The sequence below is a fragment of the Amyelois transitella genome, chromosome W, assembly GCF_032362555.1.
Source record: "Amyelois transitella isolate CPQ chromosome W, ilAmyTran1.1, whole genome shotgun sequence".
Taxonomy (NCBI): domain Eukaryota; kingdom Metazoa; phylum Arthropoda; class Insecta; order Lepidoptera; family Pyralidae; genus Amyelois; species Amyelois transitella.
In genome coordinates, this window is record NC_083536.1 from 8963382 (window position 1) to 8985078 (window position 21697).

Genomic DNA, 21697 nt, shown 5'->3' on the forward strand with positions numbered 1-21697 from the left:
TACTGTTTGAATTTTCTATCATTCATTTCAAGAACACTTTTTGGTAATTTATTATAAAATCTTATACAATTAATCAGAAAAGATTTCCCTACCTTAGCCAGCCGATGTGCTGGGATCGACAACTTGTAATTGTTCCGCAGTGATCTACTAGTACATTCACCTACTTTTTTGAAAGAGTCTAAGTTTTTCCTAACATGCATGATGTTATCGAATATGTATTGGGAGGGCAAAGTTAAAATATTTAAGTTTTTGAAAAAATCTCTAAGGGAATCTCTTTGTTTAAGACCGTAGATATATCGAATTGCCCTTTTTTGTAAAATAAAAATAGTTTGTATGTCTGCTGCTGATCCCCAAAGCAGTAGACCATATGACATTAAACTATGAAAATAACTAAAATATACTAGCTTAGCAGTTGCCACATCCGTCAAATGCCTAATACGACGAATAGCGTATGCTGCAGAACTAAGTCTTTTAGAAAGTTTTAAAATGTGAGCATGCCATTTCAAATTTGAATCTAATGTTATTCCTAAGAAAGTAGTACTATCAACAAAATCTAATCTTTTACTACTTATACTAATATCCACATTTGCCTGCCGCACATTGGGAAGTGTAAACTTAATGCATTGGGTCTTATTTGCATTTAACAGTAAGTTGTTGATTGTAAACCAGTTAGAGATGGCGGCTAAAGTGCTATTCACATCATCACAGATTTCGCTACGGCGGTTCATTTTAAAAATTAGTGACGTATCATCTGCAAACAACACGATGCCAGTCTGTTTCTCAATCATGCAAGGCAGGTCGTTGATATATATCAGAAAGAGAAAAGGTCCCAAAATGGAACCTTGCGGTACCCCAATTTTTACCGTCGCTCCTTTCGATTTTGTGTTATTTAAATCTACCGTCTGTAATCTATCACTAAGATATGATTTAATTAGTTCAACGGCAGCAGTATCGAACCCGTAATGAGCGAGCTTGAGCAGAAGAGTTCTATGATCTACGCAATCAAATGCTTTGGTCAGATCGCTGCAGCGCAGACTTTTTCAGATTAAGTTCTTTAAAGGTATTAATAATGTCAGTAGGGTCAATATTTAAGAATTTAAATTTGTAACTGCAAATGCTGACATTATTTTTAAGTAGTATTTCAGCTTCATTAGGGCATGAGTCAATATTAGAAGTTAATTCCAACGGTATATTTGTAAAAAAATTTTCAAATAAATTTACTATTTCTGTTGTAGAGGTAATTTTCCTATCATTAAATATAATTTCATTAATATTTTCTTTAAAATTACTTCTACCAGTTTCCTTGTTTATAACACTCCAGGTTTCCTTTGTTTTGTTAGGAGCATTACTTATTTTGTTTTTAATGAACAAAGATTTTGCATGTAGACATACTTTTTTGAAAATTTTTGAATAATTCCTAACATGGTCTACGAAGCCGCTTTCAAATCGATACTGTTTTTGGGCATATAAATCGTACAAAGTCTTTCTACTTTTGTAGATGCCAACAGTAGCCCATTCATTGAATTTAAAGTTATTATTGCATTTCCGTTTCTTTTGTATAAATGTTTTAGAGTACGCGTCTGAAATGGTAGTAAATAACTTATTATAATGACCATTAGGATCGCTGCCCGTGTAAGTTACTGCGCAAATTTTATTTTCTAAAGAACTTGTAAATTTATTGATTTTATGGGCTGTGATAGATCTGCACATAATTAATCCATCACGTGTACTACGTTTAGTGGAAAAGGTAACTAATTGACCGCAGTGATCAGAGGGTAATTTACTAAATACATTTTTATTATTTGGTTTTTCTTCACTAAAAACATTATCAATACATTTAGCAGATGTGGCAGTGAAGCGGGTTGGTTCCAAGAAGGCATTATCTAAGTTAAAACATTTAAATAGGTTAAGAAACTGTATTGTCACTGTGGAGCTAACTAATATGTCAATGTTAAAATCACCGCAAACAATTACTTTCTTATTACTTTTTGTAGCTACTATTAGAACTTCCTCCATTACATTCAGGAAATCCATAATACTACTGTTGGGTGGACTATAAATACAAATAACAATGTGTTCCTCAAGCTCGGCACAAGATACCTCAACACAGCGCTCAAGAGAAAGTCTGACTATGTCATGGCGCTCCTTACAGCGATGACCATTTTTAACATATATTACAGAACCGCCTCTGATTGCAGACCCTCTCCTGAAGCAGCTCACCGCATTAAAATTGTTAAGACTGGGCATCAGCTCACCCTCCAAGATCCAATGCTCAGTCAAACACACCATATTAACATCCATTTTTTCATTAAATAGATCAATAATAAGTTCTTTGCCAGGAAGGCCCTGTATATTTTGGTGTACAATTTTTAATTCATTTGTCCTTCCTTTTGTCCTGTGGTTTAGTTTAAACCACATGTAGCGTCCACAGAATCATCATTACAAAAATTTAATGATTCTGTAGATTTTGTCAGATTTTGTAAACAATGTCGTTTACCACAATGTAAACTCGTCCATTATTTTATGTTATTTGCTATCAAAGTAGCAATTCTTTTTTTATAAAGTCGAGAAAGATAAATATTATCTTTAGTCAAAAAACAATTTTTTATGAACAAATTTGTATCAAAAAATACAAACTTGTCATGACGACATGACATATTATGAACAATATTGTTCATCAAATGAATAAATTTATTCTTCTTTGGCGTCTGACAACTTATATAGGGAAAAGCACAAAAAATTATTTTACCTACATTTAAATTATTCAGAGTTCCTAGACCCTGAATAAGGTCTTGTTTACTAATATTTAAACTGTTTCCAACCATAATAACAATTGTAGATGTGTTGCTCAATTGTGTGTTTTTTATACAATTAATAATTTGTGAGTAGTTGGAATTGGGTAGACAATAATTTATTATATTTGATAAATTCTCACTAAACAGTTTACCCATGTTGCGTCCTATGCTGTCTGAAAAAATGACTGTGTTCTGGGGGCTACACATATTAATCCCGACACTCTCCGGCATACTATCAGACAAGCCCCCAAGACATGGGGAGGGAACTACGGTACTACTGATACTTGACCCGTTAAATATTCCACAGGTACATAAGTCTCCTGCGGATTTAATCATTTCCTCAATGTAATTAGCATCTTTAATTAATGATTCTGTAGCCATGACATGATCGGAGATTTGTCTGAGAGATTCAGTATTTTTTTCCAAAAGATTGGATACATTTTCCTCAAGCTGTGAGATTTGTTTCGTTAAGGTCTTGGTGTCAACACTATATAACTCCTGACTTTCCAGCAATTTACTTTCAGTTAATTCCAAACAAGAACACATATTTGTATATATTTTGATCCCAGATTTTATTATATGGGACTTTTTCTTATTAATGTTCATTTGGATTTTATTCTTTTTAATAATTTTATTTAATTTTCTGATTTCTGCACGCGCAGAGGCATGCGGCGCAAAACGAACAAGAGCTTCGTGAAAATGAAGAGTTCGCTCGGACATGCTTCGAGACACTTCTCCAGTTCTCAATGCTGGAAGATGTGGATTCGTTAGGAGACGTCGACAATGACACTGACCCCCTGGCTATAGTGGCCCTGCTGGACAGGTTCCAGGAGGTCATCTCCAAGTACACCACGGACGAGGACAACGCCGAGCCTCTGCCCAGGCACCAGTTATCAGAGATCTCATTCGTGCTCAAGGCACTGGCGACCCTGACAGAGTCTATGAAGAAGGCGCCCCCCGGGAAAGTGGATCCAGCGGCGTGGCAGAAACTTATAGGAGTGTACCCGTCGCTGGCGGCGCTGGCGGCGGGCGCGCGCGCGGCGGGCGCGGGCGGCGCGCTGCGGGCCGCGCTGCTGCAGTACGCCGCGCTGCTCGCCGCGCCGCCCGCGCCGCCCGCCGCGCCGCTCTAGCGCAGGAGCATCTACAGCGGGTATTTTTAAGCCAATCAATAGCAAATGATTTGAAGTTAAAATGGGAAGGAAGTTAAAAGGGGAACTTGCAATAATACGATGTTTATTATATAGACATAATTTACACAGATTGAGACAGACCTAAAAAATGAAGACCTTGAATATGATCATACTTCAATTTCAAACTGGGAATCGAACCCGTTACCTTCGTGGATCAAAAGCCTTATATGTGTATTACTGAAAGGGACCCCATGAAAAAAAATTACGAATCATTCCCTGACGTCGTAATTGTTTTAATTTAAGATTATTTTATTTGTAAATAGAATATATTACATGTATATAATTTTAGTGATTTGTTGAAACACATAATGTAGATTGATGTTAACGGAATTATGACAAATAAATGTTATGCATTAAATCATGTCGATTTAGTACCTACTTCTACATGGCAACAATTATAATGAATTCACATCACTAGTAAGTTAGTTTTTTTATAGGCTGATAAAAAATATTTGATATACATATAAATTGGAATAAAATTGTTGCGACGTCTCTACGCTACCAGTTATATCAGCCAATAACAGCGAGTTATAAGCCGTGTGGTTCCCGGCAAAGCCGTGTGGTTCCCGGCACCATTACAAAAGAATAGGACCACTCCATCTCTTTCCCACGGATGTCGTAAGAGCCGACTAAGGGATAGACTTGGGATTCCTCTTTAATGTAAATCCCTGCCAATCTAAGGTCTGCCGCGCCGATGGATGCATGGCTAGGGGCGAGCCTAGTCTCGAGCGTGCCACTTCCGCCATGGGGTTGGGCGACCCCCAGGTAATGGCTAGCCTTACCCTGGCATGCGGGGCTCTGCTGGGGCGGACAAAATTTTTCCCTAGCGTCTCGTGGGAATCGCATTATGAACCTTAAAAAGCATATAAATGGCGGCGATGGTGTCCGCACCCCATCACGTCTCGTTCCCGGCGGGAGCGGTATGCGGTCTGCTGAAAGCCGCTTTGCGACGATGAATGTAAGAGGAGGAATGAAGGATAAGATTGAGGAAGTATGCCAGATGATGGATGAAAGACGTTTGGATGTGTTGTGCGTGAATGAAACGAAGCGGAAAGGATGCGACGCGACGCAGCACGGCCCTTACACGGCGTATTGGTCTGGAATTTCCAGTACCAGCCGAGGCTGTCAAGGGGTCGGTCTAATTCTTTCTGCACGAATGGCTGAGTGCGTGAATGAGTATGAGTGTGTCAGTCCTCGTCTTCTATGGATTAGGCTGAAAGTTGGAATCACTCGGATCTTCGTTCTAGGTGTTTATGCACCTTGGGATGTGGGTTCGAGGGGTACAACATCAGCAAAAAGCGAAAACGAGGAGTTCTGGAATAGTGTAAGAGAAGTATTGAAAGTTACCAAGCCAAATGAGAAGATTATTATGTTAGGTGATTTTAATGGATGGGTGGGTGTAAAGCGTGATGGATATGAAAAGGTGCTTGGTGCGTTTGGTGACGAAAAGGTGAATGATAATGGAAGAAGTGTATTAGAAATTTGTCTAGAGTGGGATCTTTTTGTGTCGAACTCAATGTTTCAACATAAAGAGATCCACACCTACACAAGAGTGGAAGGTATTTTAAAAAGTATGATAGACTTTGTGATTGTAGATGAAAGATTGAAGAACAAAGTGCTGGATACCCGTGCATATCGCGGTGCTGGCATTGACTCGGACCATTTACTGGTGATATCCCGGATAAGGGGTATCTTCAATCGCTGGCGGCACAGGGTAAGGGAGCAAACCAGCGCTTTGGAAAGAGTAAAAGTGGAAAATTTGCAAGATATGGATGTAGGTAAGAAGTATATTAATAGACTGAAGGATGAATTTGAAGATTTAGATGAAATGAGCGATATTGAAGATGGATGGAAGGAACTTAAAGAAAGAATTGTGAAAGTAGCTGTTGAAGTGTGTGGTGTAAGTAGAAGAAGGAAAGGAAAAAATCACAAAAATGCGTGGATGAGTAAAGATGTGCAAGAACTTGTGCGATTAAAGAAGAAAGCATGGCTGGATTTGTTAGCAGCAAAAGCTAACTTAAGAATGCAAGAGGTTATAGATGAAGATGTGAATGAAGCACGTAAGGAATATAAGAAAATGAAAGATTTGGTTAAGAAAGCTGTGATTAGAAAGAAAGAAGAGTATAAAGAGGATTTTGATAAAAGGCTATCAGAAGACTTTCAGTCAAATCTGAAAGTATTCTGGAAATCCGTAAGGTCAGCCCGAGGAAATACTATAACCAGAGAGCTGACTAGGATCAGATGCCAGGATGGTAGCGTTGTGAAAGGAGAAGAATGTGTACTAAAGATATGGAAGGACTATTTTGAAAGTTTATTTGAAAAAAAGGAAGGAAATAAGAAAGATTTCTGCTATAGCGAAGAAAAGGAGAATGAGATGGAAGGCGAAATTGAAATGTTCGAAATTGTGGAAGCACTTAAGAGTATGAAAGCGGGAAAGGCTGCTGGGTGTGATAGAGTGTCGGTCGAGATGCTTAAAGCAGGAAAAGGCGTAGTAGCTAGTCAGTTGTACTGCCTTTTCAATTTGTGTTGGAGAAGCGGCCGAGTACCAAAAGATTGGTGTAAGGCTGTTATCGTGCCACTTTACAAAGGAAAAGGGTCACAGCTGGACTGCAAAAATTATCGTGGTATAAGCCTGCTTAGCGTCGTCGGCAAATTGTATGCTAAGGTATTGATTAATAGAGTCAGGAATGAAACTGATGACAAAATATGGGATGCTCAAGCGGGATTTCGAAAGGGAATGGGATGTACTGATCAGGTCTTTTCCTTGCGGTGCATAGCCGAAAAGTTTTTGGCCAAGAGTCAAAAAGTCTATTGCACATTCGTAGATCTGGAAAAGGCCTATGACAGAGTTGAGAGGAATGAATTGTGGTCAGCACTTTCTATGCATGGGGTGAGCAGTCTCTTAATACGAGCACTGAAATCCTTATATGAGGATTCGAGTGCTTGTGTCAGGATAAACGGAGCGCACACTGAGTGGTTTAAGATTGAGAAAGGCGTTAGGCAAGGATGTGTTGCGACACCGTGGCTGTTCAACCTATTTATGGATAGCTGTTTGACAGATTTGAAAGAGTCTAAAAGTGGATTAAGGATGAATGAGTTACTCGTCAAATGTCTGCTCTATGCCGACGATCAGGTTATACTGGCGTCATCAGCGGAGGAGTTACAGGAGATGGTAAACTGTATGCATGAAGCTTTAAAAGAGAAAGGAATGAAAGTGAACGTAAGTAAAACTAAAACACTGGTTTTTGAAATGGAGAAAGAAATGACAGCATGTAATATTTTGATTGGAGGAGAAAAAGTGGAGCAAGTGAAAGAGTTTGTATATCTAGGATCAAAGTTTACATCAGATGGCAAGTATGATAGTGATATTGAAAGGAGAGTGAACGCGGGGAACATGGTGAATGGAGCTTTGCATGCCTTTATGAGCAGTCAGAAACTATCCAAAAAGGCTCGACTGGCTGTGCACAGGGGCGTGTTGGTCCCGACATTAATGTATGGGAGTGAAAGTTGGGTATGGCAAAAGAAGCATGAAAGCAGAATAAATGCAGTGGAAATGAGAGCGTTAAGGAGTATGATGGGTGTGAAATTGAGTGACAGGATAAGGAACAGCGTGATAAGGGAATGTTGTGATGTGAAAGAAGATGTAGTTACAGGAATAGAAAAGGGTATGTTAAGATGGTTCGGTCATGTGGAGAGGATGAATGAAAGCAGGTTGACTAAGCAGATATACAAGGAGAGTGTGGAGGGAAAGGTCGGAGTGGGAAGACCTAGACGAACGTATCTTGATCAAATTAAGGACGTCCTGGTAAAGGGTCAGGTCCAAAGTACCCGAAACCGCCGAGCTTGTATGAAGAGAGTTATGAATGTGGACGAAGCGAAAGAAGTATGCAGAGATCGTGGCAAGTGGAAAGAGGTAGTCTCTGCCTACCCCTCCGGGAAAGAGGCGTGATTTTATGTATGTATGTATGTATGTATGTAATTTTCTGATTTTTCTGCATTTGTTGTGACTTAACCGAATAGCTGTAGATTGTTTATTAATTTCACATAGTGAGGTCTCACTTGTGAGATCAATTACTGAGTCTAAGAGAGGAGCGGAGGTAACTGAAATAATCTGGTCAAACATATTATTGACCTCTAAGGACTGCCGTGATTGTTCATAAAGCTCTATTCGTCTTCGTGCCTCTCCTAGCTCTTTTTCTAATTTAATATTATGTCTAAGGACATCTTCATAAGAATCACTACATTGCTGGAAATATCCTAACTCTAACTTAAGCTGGTTTAACTGCTCAACTAAGTCATCACATTGTAATTTACTTTCTGTTAAACTTAAATTTAATTTTGTGTTACGATCAAGTAAACATTGAAATTCCTGTTCGTTCTGTTCCCTTTCCAAAAGTAATCTTTCCTTTTCTTCTCTCTCCGTTTTGAGGTTGAGAAGTGCTGTCTTCAGCTTGAGTTCAACTTGGCGAACAGTTACAGCACGGCTTGAGGTAGACATATTTAACAAATATGGGACTTATGTACAATACAAGGAACAGGACGAATATAGTTTTTGATTTAAAAGTGCTTGTTAAGTTTATAAACCAACTTACCTAACCTTTCAAGATCTACCTACTTAATAAATATTAATTATTAATTATGGCTACCGTCTGGATGTGTGGCAACAGAAGAGTCTATAAAGTATACCTGATGGTGTACACTACGATAAACGATAGGATTAACTACAAAAACAGGCGAACTAACCTTTTTTTTACGTTATAAACCGGCAACTTCTTGACTACAACTTTCACCACAAATTACCCATACAAAACTATATATTTCTTAACAAAAAAACACTATAACACATTTATTATTATATTTACTTATTTAACATTTAAATTATAGTAAGTTTTAGTGCTTTTAAACATTTATTTCATTAAATTTATTGCGGAGCTATAAAAATGACAAGAGAGCTCCAGTGTTGCCAGAGGCCAAAAAAAAAAAAAGGTTCAAGCCAAATCCGACTTTCGGCGCTATAAGTTACGGCACTGAATCCACTGCGGGTAACGTAACGTGTGTTCGCGGTTCTACAGAACAACGTCTATGGATAAACTGAAAAATTAAGATTTTTTTTTCTTCGTATTTTTCCAGGATAAAAAGTATCCTATTTTATGCCCAGGATAATAAGGTATAATTATACCAAGTTTCATCAAAATCGAACCGTTAGTTTTCACGTGATGCCTGAACATACAGACAGACAGACAAAAATTTTTTTAATCACATATTTGTGTTTGGTATCGATCCAGTAACACCCCCTGCTATTTATTTTTTCAATATTTTCAATGTACAGAATTGACCCTTCTACAGATTTATTATATGTATATAGAATAGATGGCTCCGGGCAGCTTCTATTTAACGTATTGTTTCTCAATACACCGCTTTCAAATGACTCTACTTCCGATAGGGGGCTGAAGGTGTTATGAAGGGGAATGTTTTGAGTTTCTCTTTGTGACGTCGACTCATCGACGGCGTGGCTATTGTGTTTGACGACTCCATTTGCTGCGATTTTGGAGTACTTGTATTATTTTTAAGTTGATTTTACTCATTAGTACATATATTGCAGGACCACTATGATTTTCTCTCTTTGTCTATTAGATTAAACAACTTTTCATTATTCGTGCATGCAAGATCATAACTTCATTTGCATTTTTGCGGCATTTGCACAAATATTTTTTTGTGTCATTGACATTTTGCTAGCTGTATGAATGGGAACACTTTTGCTTCTTACTATAATGTCAATAACATGTCACTGTCAACTTCTTCAATTCAATGTATCTGACTATGTATGTATATATTAATTACTTATTCCTGTCAATTAGACAATCAATCAATGTCAATATAGATGTCAATGTCAAATATATATAAAATGTCAGATATTTATTTGTGGGTAGATTGGATTTGATTGAATATGTACTGTTATTGCTTTGTATTAATGTTCTTATTCCAAATCCAGTAATTTTTTTTTAAATTTAGCAGTGATCACTTCACAGTCCAATATTTATTTTTTTCTACTAGTTCTAATTTCTAAGTTCTAAGTTCTAGTTCTAATTTAGTGGTTTATTTACAAATGTTTATATTTTCATACCGTGAGACAGGCTGAACAGGTTATAATTTTCATTTTTCCAACACAACATAGGCAAGTTATTATTAAATTTCCTTAATATTTACTAGGACCACGAACAATACGTCTTATCTATTTGACAACCGGAACCGGAACCCACTGAACAACCCGTATTTTGACTTACTTGATTTAAGGTCCTATGTCCTCTAGCTGGGGCAGAGGGCATCCACAGTGCGTCGCCATCCCGCTCGGTCTTGAGCTTCGCGTTTTATTTCGCTCCAAGTCTTCCCAACCTACCTCGGTAGCGTAGTGTCGGAAACTGGAGGGACCGAAGAGGACATCCCTTCGAGAATCGCCAAGGCAAGAGCAACCTTCGCACAGCTCCGTCCTGTATGGCAATCACGGAAACTGACTAGGAGAGGTAAGCTCAAAATATTCCGGTCCAATGTGAAAACCGTTTTGCTGTATGGGTGTGAGACGTGGAAGGTCACTAAAGACATCTCGCACCGTCTCCAAGTCGTCATTAACCGCTGTCTTCGCCGTATTCTCGGTGTTTACTGGCCTGAAAAAATCTCCAACGTAGACCTGTGGGAACACTGCGGTGAGACTCCGATCGACCAGCAGATCAAACGCCGCAAATGGAACTGGATCGGCCACACGCTCCGAAGGGACCCCGAACACATACCGAGGCAAGCCCTAGACTGGAACCCGTATTTTGGTCTAACTTAAAAGATAGGAAAGTTATTATCACTTATGAGATAGGAAAGAAAAGACTTAAAAGATAGGAAAGTTATTCTTACTTATATCGTACAACGAATAAAATATCCATAAAGGTGGAGATGTTGATGACGTTAATAACTATAGACCGATCTCAGTAATTACGGTTTTAGCAAAAATCTTAGAAAAAATATTAAACGGTAGACTTATAAATTATTTGAACAAATACAAAATTTTATCTAATTCACAATTCGGATTTAGGAATGGAGTCTCAACTGAAGACGCTGTCTCATCTCTCACCTCGACCGTTACCAAGAATTTAGATAATGGTGTCAAAAGCATATCTTGCTTTTTAGATTTAAAAAAAGCATTTGATACAGTATCTGTATCAATTCTTCTGCAAAAGTTAGAAAAGATCGGTATAAGAGGGAAACAGCAGTCTTTATTTAGGGATTACCTGTCTGGAAGAACCCAAAGAGTGAAACTCGGTGGTGGTATCATCAGTGACAGCACAGAGGTAACTTGCGGCGTACCACAGGGAAGTGTATTAGGTCCTACACTTTTCCTTGTTTACATAAATGACCTGTGTAATATGTCACTTAAAGATGGTACAATCTTTACATACGCCGATGATACCGCTATCGTGTTTACTGGCTCAACGTGGAATGATGCCCTAGTAAATGCGGAGGAGGGTCTGACTAAGGTAGCCGTTTGGTTAAAACTTAATCTACTTACTCTGAATACTAGTAAAACTAATTACCTTTGCCACTTTATTAGTAGTAAAACGCGACCACCTGTTAACTTTAGTTTAAAAATCCACACATGTGATAATTTAGTAAACACAAACTGTATCTGCCCTACTATAACTAGAGTTACACAAACAAAATATTTAGGTATCATTGTAGATGAACGTCTGTCTTGGTATCCTCAAATTGAACAAGTGACTGCTAGGATCCGAAAGTTTGTTTGGATATTCAAGACACTTCGGCATATTGCATCAAAATTAATTTTGAATAACATTTATGTGGCACTTGTTCAATCTGTGATAACATACTGTATTCGAGTCTGGGGTGGTGCACTAAAGACACGTTTTCTTGAAGCTGAAAGGGCACAAAGAACATTACTAAAAGTCATGTATTTTAAAAAACGTCTTTGTCCAACAACTGATTTGTACGTATATAGTGATCTCCTCTCGGTTCGAAAGTTATATATATTAAAACTAATATTAAATAAACACAAAACCCTACCCTTTACTAGTGATGTTGCTGGGAGAGGAAGAAGAAGGAAAACAGCAGTCGCTACCATCCTCCCAGTGAATACTCAATTCGCTGCGTCGCAGTTAGAGTCTCGAGCTGCTATTATTTACAATAAAATAAATAAAAATATCTACATTTATAACAAATCATACGTTGAGTGTAAGTCAATGTTATTATCATGGCTAAAAGATAAAACTTATGACGAACTTGAGGCGTTTATCAGCACCTCCTCTATATAGCATTATATACTTTTTATATTTATTACACCTTAATATTATTATCTATTATTATAATCTATCTTATCTGTTTGTATTTATTTACGTTGTTAATATTTGATTTATATGTAATTATTTATTTATTATATTTTTAGAATACTTTACACCCTTCTTTTATTGTAAATTCGTGTACTTAGGTTCACTAATTATAAAATACTTAGATATTAGAGAGCGGTGTCGCCTGGCACAAGCATATCTTGCTTAAAAGGTGGCACCCACAACTAGCAAAATTGTGAACATTGAGTTACCCAATAAACATTTTTATTTTTTTTTTTTTTTTTTTTATTTTATAAAATGTATTCAAATTAAAAAATGTTTATATTATTATAGGATACTTCATATCGCTTAATAATTGTCAAAACGTTTGGTTTCACAACATTGGTTGACGTCAAATAAATTACTTAAAACTAAGTTTACTGCCGCTTCCAAGGTCCTTGTCAGTACAGAATAAGCGGTTACAACTGCACTGCAGCATTTCCTTCAACAACGTCAACTTCACAAATATCCAAACTTAGAATAGAATGTGGACGAAAGAATACATTGTTCAGATTTATATATTTATATGAGATTTTAATAATAAAAATAAAATATATAATAAAAAAAAATATATACATTCAGTCAGAAAAGTATCGGGAATGGATTATTTATTTATGGTTCCAAATTCAAATTTTTGTTTTTTTTTGTTGTTGTTAGATTGGCACAACTGTTTTCCATTTTGGCGCGGAGTTTGAGTTGCATCTGTTGTTTACATAAAATACAGTGCTATTTTTAGTTATATCATATCTAGTGTGTATTGCTAATTTCATAATGGATAAAAACATCGAACAAAGAGTTTGTCTTAAATTTTGCATTGCCAATAGAATATCGTGTTCGGAGTCACTGAAAATGTTACAGAAGGCTTACGGTGAATCGACTTTATCAAAAACTCGTGCTTATGAGTGGTACAAAGCGCACAAAAGCGGTCGAGATGTAATGGAAGATTTGCCTCGCTCTGGTAGGCCATCAACGTCTGCAACTGAAGTTAACATCGCAAAAGTGAAGGAAATAGTGACTGAAAATCCTCATTCAACTTTGAGAGAGATAGCCACCGAACATTCTGTATCTCACGAGTCGATCCGTACCATTTTAACTAATAATTTGGGTATGAAACATGTTGCCGCTCGGCTAGTCCCAAAAGACCTGAATTTTTTTCAAAAACTCAATCGCATGAGAGTCGCTGAGGACATGCTAGAACGAGTCAATTCCGACCCAACATTCATGAAACGCATTGTTACTGGTGACGAGACGTGGGTTTACGAGTTTGACATGCAAACTAGTCAACAAGCTTCGGAGTGGCGCCTTCAACTAAACCGAAACCGAAAAAACCACGCCAAAGTCGTTCAAAAGTCAAAGTCATGTTGACTGTTTTCTTTGACTATCGCGGTGTTGTGCACTCGGAATTCTTGCCGGAAGGTCAAACGGTAAATAAGGAATATTATTTGAGTGTTATGCGGCGTTTAAGAGAGCAAATCCGACGAAAAAGGCCAGATTTGTGGAAAGAAAAATCTTGGATTTTGCACCATGATAATGCACCTTCGCACAAGGCCATCATTGTGCACGAATTTTTAACCAAACACTCAACAAATACCATCGAGCAACCACCATATTCACCAGATATGGCTCCAGCCGACTTTTTTCTTTTTCCTAAACTCAAATTACCACTTCGTGGCACCCGTTTTCAATCGGTAGAAGACATAAAAGAGAATTCGCGGCGAGAACTGACCTCAATTCCGGAAACAGCGTTTAAAAAATGTTTTGATGATTGGATTATTCGTTGGCGTAAGTGTATCGTTTCTAAAGGAGCATATTTTGAAGGTGATAAAATAAATTTGGATGAATAACAAACAGTTTGTGTATTATTGATCTTTTCCTGCTACTTTCTTGACAGAGTAGTATGTATAATATATATATATACATATATTTTTATGGATTGCCAATTTTAAATAGATTTATGTATGCTCGCGTTTATAATTGCAGTCATAGTTCGCAAAACTTTATAGCTTGCAGTCACCGCTGTCATTCACACACACATTTACACAAATAACACAATAAACAACAAGCGGTGAAGCGTTGGGTAACGCGCCATCAAGAAGAGGGTAGTGTAAAAAGTCGACTGCGCAGCGGCCGTCGTCCGCCGACACAGCACAGCGACACGCGACACAGCAAAGATCCATGGTGGAACAAAACGAAAATAATGGCTTCATACCGACCAGAACATTTGCAGAACAGTTCGACACTTCAGTGGTTGTTCGCTTCACTGTTCGTCGAGTTTGCAACGTGAGGGACTACACCACAGACTGCCAGCAAGAAAGCCGTATTTATCCGAAATAAATAAGCAAAAACGTTTAGAATTTGCTCGGCAGTATTTGGATTTTGACTGGCAAAAAGCGATATTTACGGACGAAAAGTTCGTTTATGTCATCGCAACTTATGGTGAAGAAATGCAACTCGGTATGAAGAAAAACATATTGTGCCAAATATGGAGTCTGGACGCATATCTGTAAATATGTGGGGCTGGATGAGTGCTGCTGGACCTGGGGAACAGGTGTGGATAGTAGGACGTGCTTCAACTGCTCATTTTGTGCAAGTGCTGGAAGAAACCATGTTACCAACTGTGCGGTGTATTTATCCGATTGATGATATGCATCGAGTCCATATAGTGCGTGAAAGGTTCTGCCAATTTATATTAAAAGTACTAATTACTTAGATATTTTAAGGACAGCTTCAATATCTTTTCTTTATGAAAATGAGTACTTAAGCTGTAACCTTAATAACAAGAGATAAGTGGATAATACAATTAGTGTAATATACTGTATGTATAGCTTTATATAATCATCAATATGTAAAAAAAACTAAAAGTAAACTGTTTCAATAAAATTTACTTATTTTAATTATTGAATGTTTTATTTTGCTCCCTCTTGTTAAATATTTCTTGCTAATTTCCGTGTTTGAAGACACAGGTATTGTAATTCTTAGATATCAGGTAGTTAATTAGTCAGTCAGTTACTTAGTTCAAATGGTGATGAAAACTGTTATTGATATGTAGTTATTAGCTGATAATCTAGGGAGATAAAATAAAATACGGAGCAATGAACAATGATCAAGTATAATGTAATGTAACACAGAGTAAAAAAAATAAACAGTGGCGACATCTACGATAGGTTTTCATATATCGCGTTCGCAACATTGTCTGCGTTCATACATAATTACAACATCCTCCCTTGAACGCAGACCCATGCCGACGAGGAACTGATGATGCTTCGGCTTGGCCAGGGCTTTGGTCAGGCAGTCGGCAAGCATCGATCTTGTAGGTATATACCTACAAGTTCGATGTTTACTCAATGTGAAGGTCACCAGACTTGACCTTGTCTCGTATGTAGTGGTGGCGTACATCTATGTGCTTACTACGGGCGTGATACCTGAACAGAATTACCTGAAAGTTTAATTGCACTTTGATTATCACAGAACAGGGTTATGAAGGGAGCCTTAGTTGTAGGCCACAATTCACAATGTAGCTGTCTCAGCCATAAAGCTTCAGAGTGAGTGCCATGTACTCCGCTTCCGTGGTCGATAGGGCAATGGTTTGTTGCTTTTTGGAGTCCCATAATATTGCACCATCTTGAAGCATAAAAACATATCCTGTGCAGGATCTTCTGTCTTCGGTACAAAATGCCCAATCAGAATCACAGTATCCTGTAATCTCTTGATTCCCATTTATTTTGAATGCTAACACAAGGTCTTTTGTACGCTGCAAATATATAAGGATTCTTATTACAGTAGTCCAGTGTTCTGATGTTGGATTTTGTTATAGCGACTTAATCTGTTCACTGCATAGCATATATCTGGCCGCGTTCCTTGTGAAATGTATAATAGACACCCTATTGCTTCTTGGTAAGGAATTTCACTCAATATATTTTTTCTGAGGCCTTCGAGAATTTAAGATCAGTTTCCATTGGCGTATCCACTGATTTGCAATTCTCCATTCCAAATCGTTTCAATACAGTTTCTATATATTTTGATTGATCTATGTAAATTCCTTTAGTATCATAACTTATTCGTAGACCTATGTAATAGGTAGCTTTTTCACACTCCATTGCATTTCTCCACTCTGCATTTTATCTATCTAAGGCTTCTTTTACAGTCTGTGGATCGTGCAGTAAATGATCATGACAAAGTATGACATGAAATGATCATGACATATACATACATGACAAAGTCATTGTATTTTGACACAGATAGGCATTTTCCCATTCTTTCTAGGCCGCAAGTTTCGAGTGGCAGGGGGCTGAGGGCTCAGAGCTTGCTCAGCAGTATAATCTTCATCATTAGTATCATCTTCACTGATTTGTAAACTTTCATTTTCCTTGACTGTACTGATGCTTTTATATGAACTCGTGTCACTGTCAGAGTCTTCAAGGTTTTCATTTCTACTTTCATCCTGTGAGCTTTTTAATGGCACTAGGGTAAAATCCCTCTTTATATTTTCTTCAAGAAATATTACAACTCGACTACGGACAATTTTTCCTTCTTTTTTATCATATAATCTATATCCTTTCGATTCTTGGCAGTAACCAACAAAAGTAAGCTGTTTTGATTGATCATCATCACTGGACAACCAAAAACTCTCATATGTTGTAGGTTAGGCTTGACACCTGTCCACATCTCTTCAGGTGATTTATAATTTATAGATTTAGTTGGCAAGCGGTTTATCACACAAGCAGCAGAAGAAACTGCTTCTGCCCAAAATTTTTAGGAAGTTCAGCATCTATGAGCATGCATCTAGCGCGCTGAACTAGGGTTCTGTTCATGCGCTCACTCATCCCGTTTTGCTCTGGACTGTATGGTAAAGTGAATTGTCTCTTGATTCCAGATTCTTTGCAGAATTTATCAAAAGCTTCATTAACATACTCCTTACCATTATATCATTTCTTAGTACTTACATTTTTAGCTGTAGTTGATTTTCTGCAAGTTTTTAAATTCTTTAAAATATTCAAATACTTGAGACTTTGATTGCATAAAATAAACAAATACTTTTCTTGAATAATCATCAATGAATGTGATATAATATCTGGCACCACCCAGTGACTTCTTCTCCATGGGACCGCATACATCTGAATGTATTGTCTCTAGAAGACCGGAAGCCCTCGTACCAACATTCTTGAAAGGTTGCCTTGTTTACTTACCTTGTATACAAGTATTGAAGGTCACATATCTATGATTCATGTCTAAGTCTACACCACCAGCTGAATCTTTAAGTTTTTGAAGACTCTGGTAGTTAAGATGACCCAATCTCTGATGCCATATATGAGTTGACGATAACAGTTCTAGTGTGTCATTATTTATCACATATAATCCATTTTGTATATATCCTGTCATGACAAGCTTTGAGTTCCGGTATATTTTGCAGCTATTTTCATCAAATTTCACATTGCAATTATTCTTAGTGATTTGGTGCATTGATAGTAAATTAACTACCAAATCTGGAACATATAACACATTATTTGCCTGTACTGTGCCATTCAGCCTTTTTCTCTGTGCACCATAGCTTTGTATATTTACCTATCCTCAGCCCTTTACTGGTAATGTTTTGTTATCCGCAACAGTGATGTTTGTTTATCATAGCAGATTCAAAATCATAAATTAAGTTTTTATTATTGGTCATATGCTGTGCAGCACCCGAATCGAGATACCAACAGCCTCTCTCCTGAACAGGGGCTGCGGAGAATGCAGGCACAAAACCAGAGGTTCCATCTGACTTATCATTTGACTTACTTGAGTTGTTATTATGATTTAAACCTCGGTTTGAATGACAGTATTTAGCTATATGACCATGTTTGTTGCACTTAAAACAACGCGGGCCTTTACTACTTTTGTGGTACTGTGAATAAAAAGCTGCAGAATCCTTTTCATCTTTGACATCTTGCAGAATTTTAGTTTTTAACAAATCTGTACTTATCTTCTTACCTGAGCTTTCCATGGCCATTATCATGGATTTGTATGATTCTGGTAGCCCTGCCAGAAGAAGCATACCCAACCACTCAATATCAACATGAAACCCAATATTTCTGAGCTTGCGTGCGCAAGTAATAATTATATTTACATAATTTTCTACATTTCCACAACCTTCTAGATGTAGTGATGTAGTGATTAAATTACGCAGTAGACCTACTTTTCTGGTTAAGCCGGAGTCATCAAAAGCCTTACGCAGGTTATGAAAAAAAATGAAAAAATGAAAAAATATTTATTAAGTAACTTACAAGCGGGTAACAAATTGGAGGATTATGCATTTAAATGGAGGAGCCTCCATTTAAATGCATAATGCACTTGTGTTTGGAGATTCCGCTCTTCTAAAGTAGACCTATTATTACATATGTAAGTTCAATAATTACAAGGCATCAATAAACAATAGTATTAAGCTAAAAAGAGAAGGTAAAAAAATATAATTTACAATAAAATATAAATATAACAAAAGTACCAATAAGTGCCAACTTGTTTATATCGAGTGCATGTCAGTCGTTTGTGGGAAATTATAACATTCTCGTTGTCTTAGGTAATAAATTTAGGTACAGTCTTGTTTGTAATAAGTCAATATGATGTTACGTTTGTTTATAGTGAAGTTATCAAAGTTATTATATTTTATTTGTAAGTGAATATACAAGTAAGTAGATAGTTATATAGTACAGATATTTCCTATTAAGACGTATAGATAATTGATTCGACTTCCTGATAATTTTGTCTTTTTAACCAATTAGTAACAGTTTTTTTACAATTATACTTGTTCATCTGATATGTGTTTAATTTACTATTTAATACATTGTACAAATGAGCTGACTGATAGGTGAATTGTCTGTGAGCATATTTTGTTTTAAAGGCCTGTATTGGTGCCACATTATGTTTTCTTGTTTTATTTAGAATTTGAGGATCAAATGCAAGTCTTTTATGAGCTCTGAGTGTAATTTGCAGTACATACAGCTTTCTCACTGATAAGAGACCGCTTGACGTGTATAGCATGTCAGTAGGGTATCTGTAAGGCATGAAATGTATGACTTTAAGTAGAGATCTTTGAGCTCTCTCCAGTTCTAAAAACTTTGTTTTAGTGGCTCCACCCCAGACCGAAATGCAGTAAGATAGTACTGACTGGGCTAGGGCAGTGTAAATTTGTTTTAAAAGATCCACATCAGCTACGTGTCTCAAGTTTTTAAACATCCAAATGAGCTTCCTAATTCTGGTCATGACCAACTCTAAATGAGCATGTCAAGACAGACGCTGGTCTACCATGATTCCCAGGTATTTTACGCAGTTTTCGCGCTTAAAAGAAACGCAGGAGCATGTTAACGAATTTGGTGACCCACAAGTATGTATCTGTATAGTATAGGTCGAAGGTGGTTGTGAAAAGTTATAATTAGAAAAGCATACAAAATACGATTTCCCTGCGTTAAGGGTTAGAAGATTGTGGTTGAGCCAGCTAGCTACTCGAGCAAGACCTTTTTGGGCATTATTTCGGACAGTCTCTCAGGATTCACCAGTAAAAACCACAGCAGTATCGTCGGCATAAGAGTAGACTTTACCTACATCTACATCCAGGCTGCATAGGCCATTGATATATACAAGAAAGAGAGTGGGTCCTAATACGCTCCCATGTGGCACCCCGAAAGTAACATCACACTGATCACTAAGATGTTTCCCTATCTTTACACGCTGTTTTCTTTTATATAAGTAGTCTTTAAATAATTGTAAAGGTATTCCTCGTATGCCTATTCTCTCCAATTCATTCACAAGATAGGTGACAGATATTGTGTCAAACGCTTTTTTCATATCTAAAAATGCAGTGACACATTTTTTCCCGTTATCAACAGTTTTTGTAATATGAGATGTGAGATCGGCCACGGCATCTTCGGTCGAAAGATCTTGTCTAAAGCCATATTGTGAAGGAAAAAGAATCTTAAAAGAATTCAAATAACTCATCAGGCGTTTATTCATTAGTTTTTCGAGAATTTTAGAAATTGGCGGTAATACAGATATAGGCCTGAAGTTGCAGACATCAGTTTTGTCTCCTCCCTTGTATACTGGTGTTATTAAAGCAATTTTTAATGCATCTGGAAACACGCCTTGAGTAAAGCATAGGTTGGCCAAGTGTGTAACAATGGGAACAACAACATCTGCAGCTTTTTAAAAAAAATTGGTGGGAATACCATCCCAACTAGAGGCGCTGTTTGATTTTAGCCCATTTAGTATAGTATACACCTCATTCTGATCAGCATCCACTAATACAAATGATGATGTTAGTAGTGTCAGAGATTTGATGTGGGATTTGCTTTGTTAGAATATCTTCTGCCAATGTTTTGCCTATTAGAGAAAAATATTGATTACAGTAATTAACTGATTCTTGGGGGGGTAGCCCCACAATAAATCAGTTCTAAATTATCACCTTTGTTTTTATTGCGATTTGTAATTTTATTAATTGATTGCCACAATTTTTTAGGGTTGTTTTTATTTTGGATAAGTTGTTGCCTGTCATAATTTCTTTTAATTTTTTGATTAGTTTATTACAAAAGTTTCGATACCGCCTAGAGGTAATTATTAAGGTTTCATTACCAGGATCAGATATTCCATACCTCCTTCTATGTTTTTGAATCCTAAATGTGTATATAGTTAATAGAATCTATTAACAAAATGATATTTGTCCTAGCTTTTGTGTCGTCGCTTTTACTAAAAGTTGTGTCGTCATCGTGTTCAATGCATGTCCAAAGATTCCTCGTGCTCGAGAAACGTCTTCACCGCAAAACTTCACGTGGCATAATTGTCGCGGCCTTTTACTTTTCGATGTTAATTAAGTTTCCGTTTGATGTCAGTTTTGATAATCAAGTGGTTTTGTTGAAAAAGAAACTCTGAAAACCGAGAAATTTGCGAAAGCCGGATTGAGGTTAGGTCTGACTACAAATTGCTTTTCGCAAAAACTAATTGGATAAACTGTCCCTAAACTATTCTAATCAGGCGTCTGGGCCCATAACCTGATGAAAACTGTTATTAATATGTGGTTATTAGCTGATAATCTAGGGAGATAAAAAAAAATACAGAGCAATGAACAATGATCAAGTATAATGTAATGTAACACAGAGTAAAAAAAGAATAACAAACAGTGGCGACATCTACGATAGGTTTTCATATATCGCGTTCGCAACATTTTATTTATTTCAAGCATCTGGACTCATACAAATTTTGTTAGTATTCATATTACAGTAGTTTAAAATCTAGGGTTAGTAATTACAATATATCACTGTACCCACATGTAGTACACAGCAGTGGTTAATGTAGGTACAGTCCA

At 37.0% G+C, this 21697-nt stretch overlaps 1 protein-coding gene across 1 annotated transcript; it reads left to right on the plus strand.

Annotated features, from left to right (window-relative positions):
- Positions 1-3451: 3451 nt before the first annotated feature.
- On the plus strand, positions 3452-4507 carry LOC132904263 (protein MON2 homolog). The gene has a single exon (XM_060954190.1). It carries the CDS (start codon positions 3542-3544, stop codon positions 3923-3925), a length of 384 nt encoding a protein of 127 aa, XP_060810173.1. The 5' UTR covers positions 3452-3541; the 3' UTR covers positions 3926-4507.
- Positions 4508-21697: the final 17190 nt, after the last annotated feature.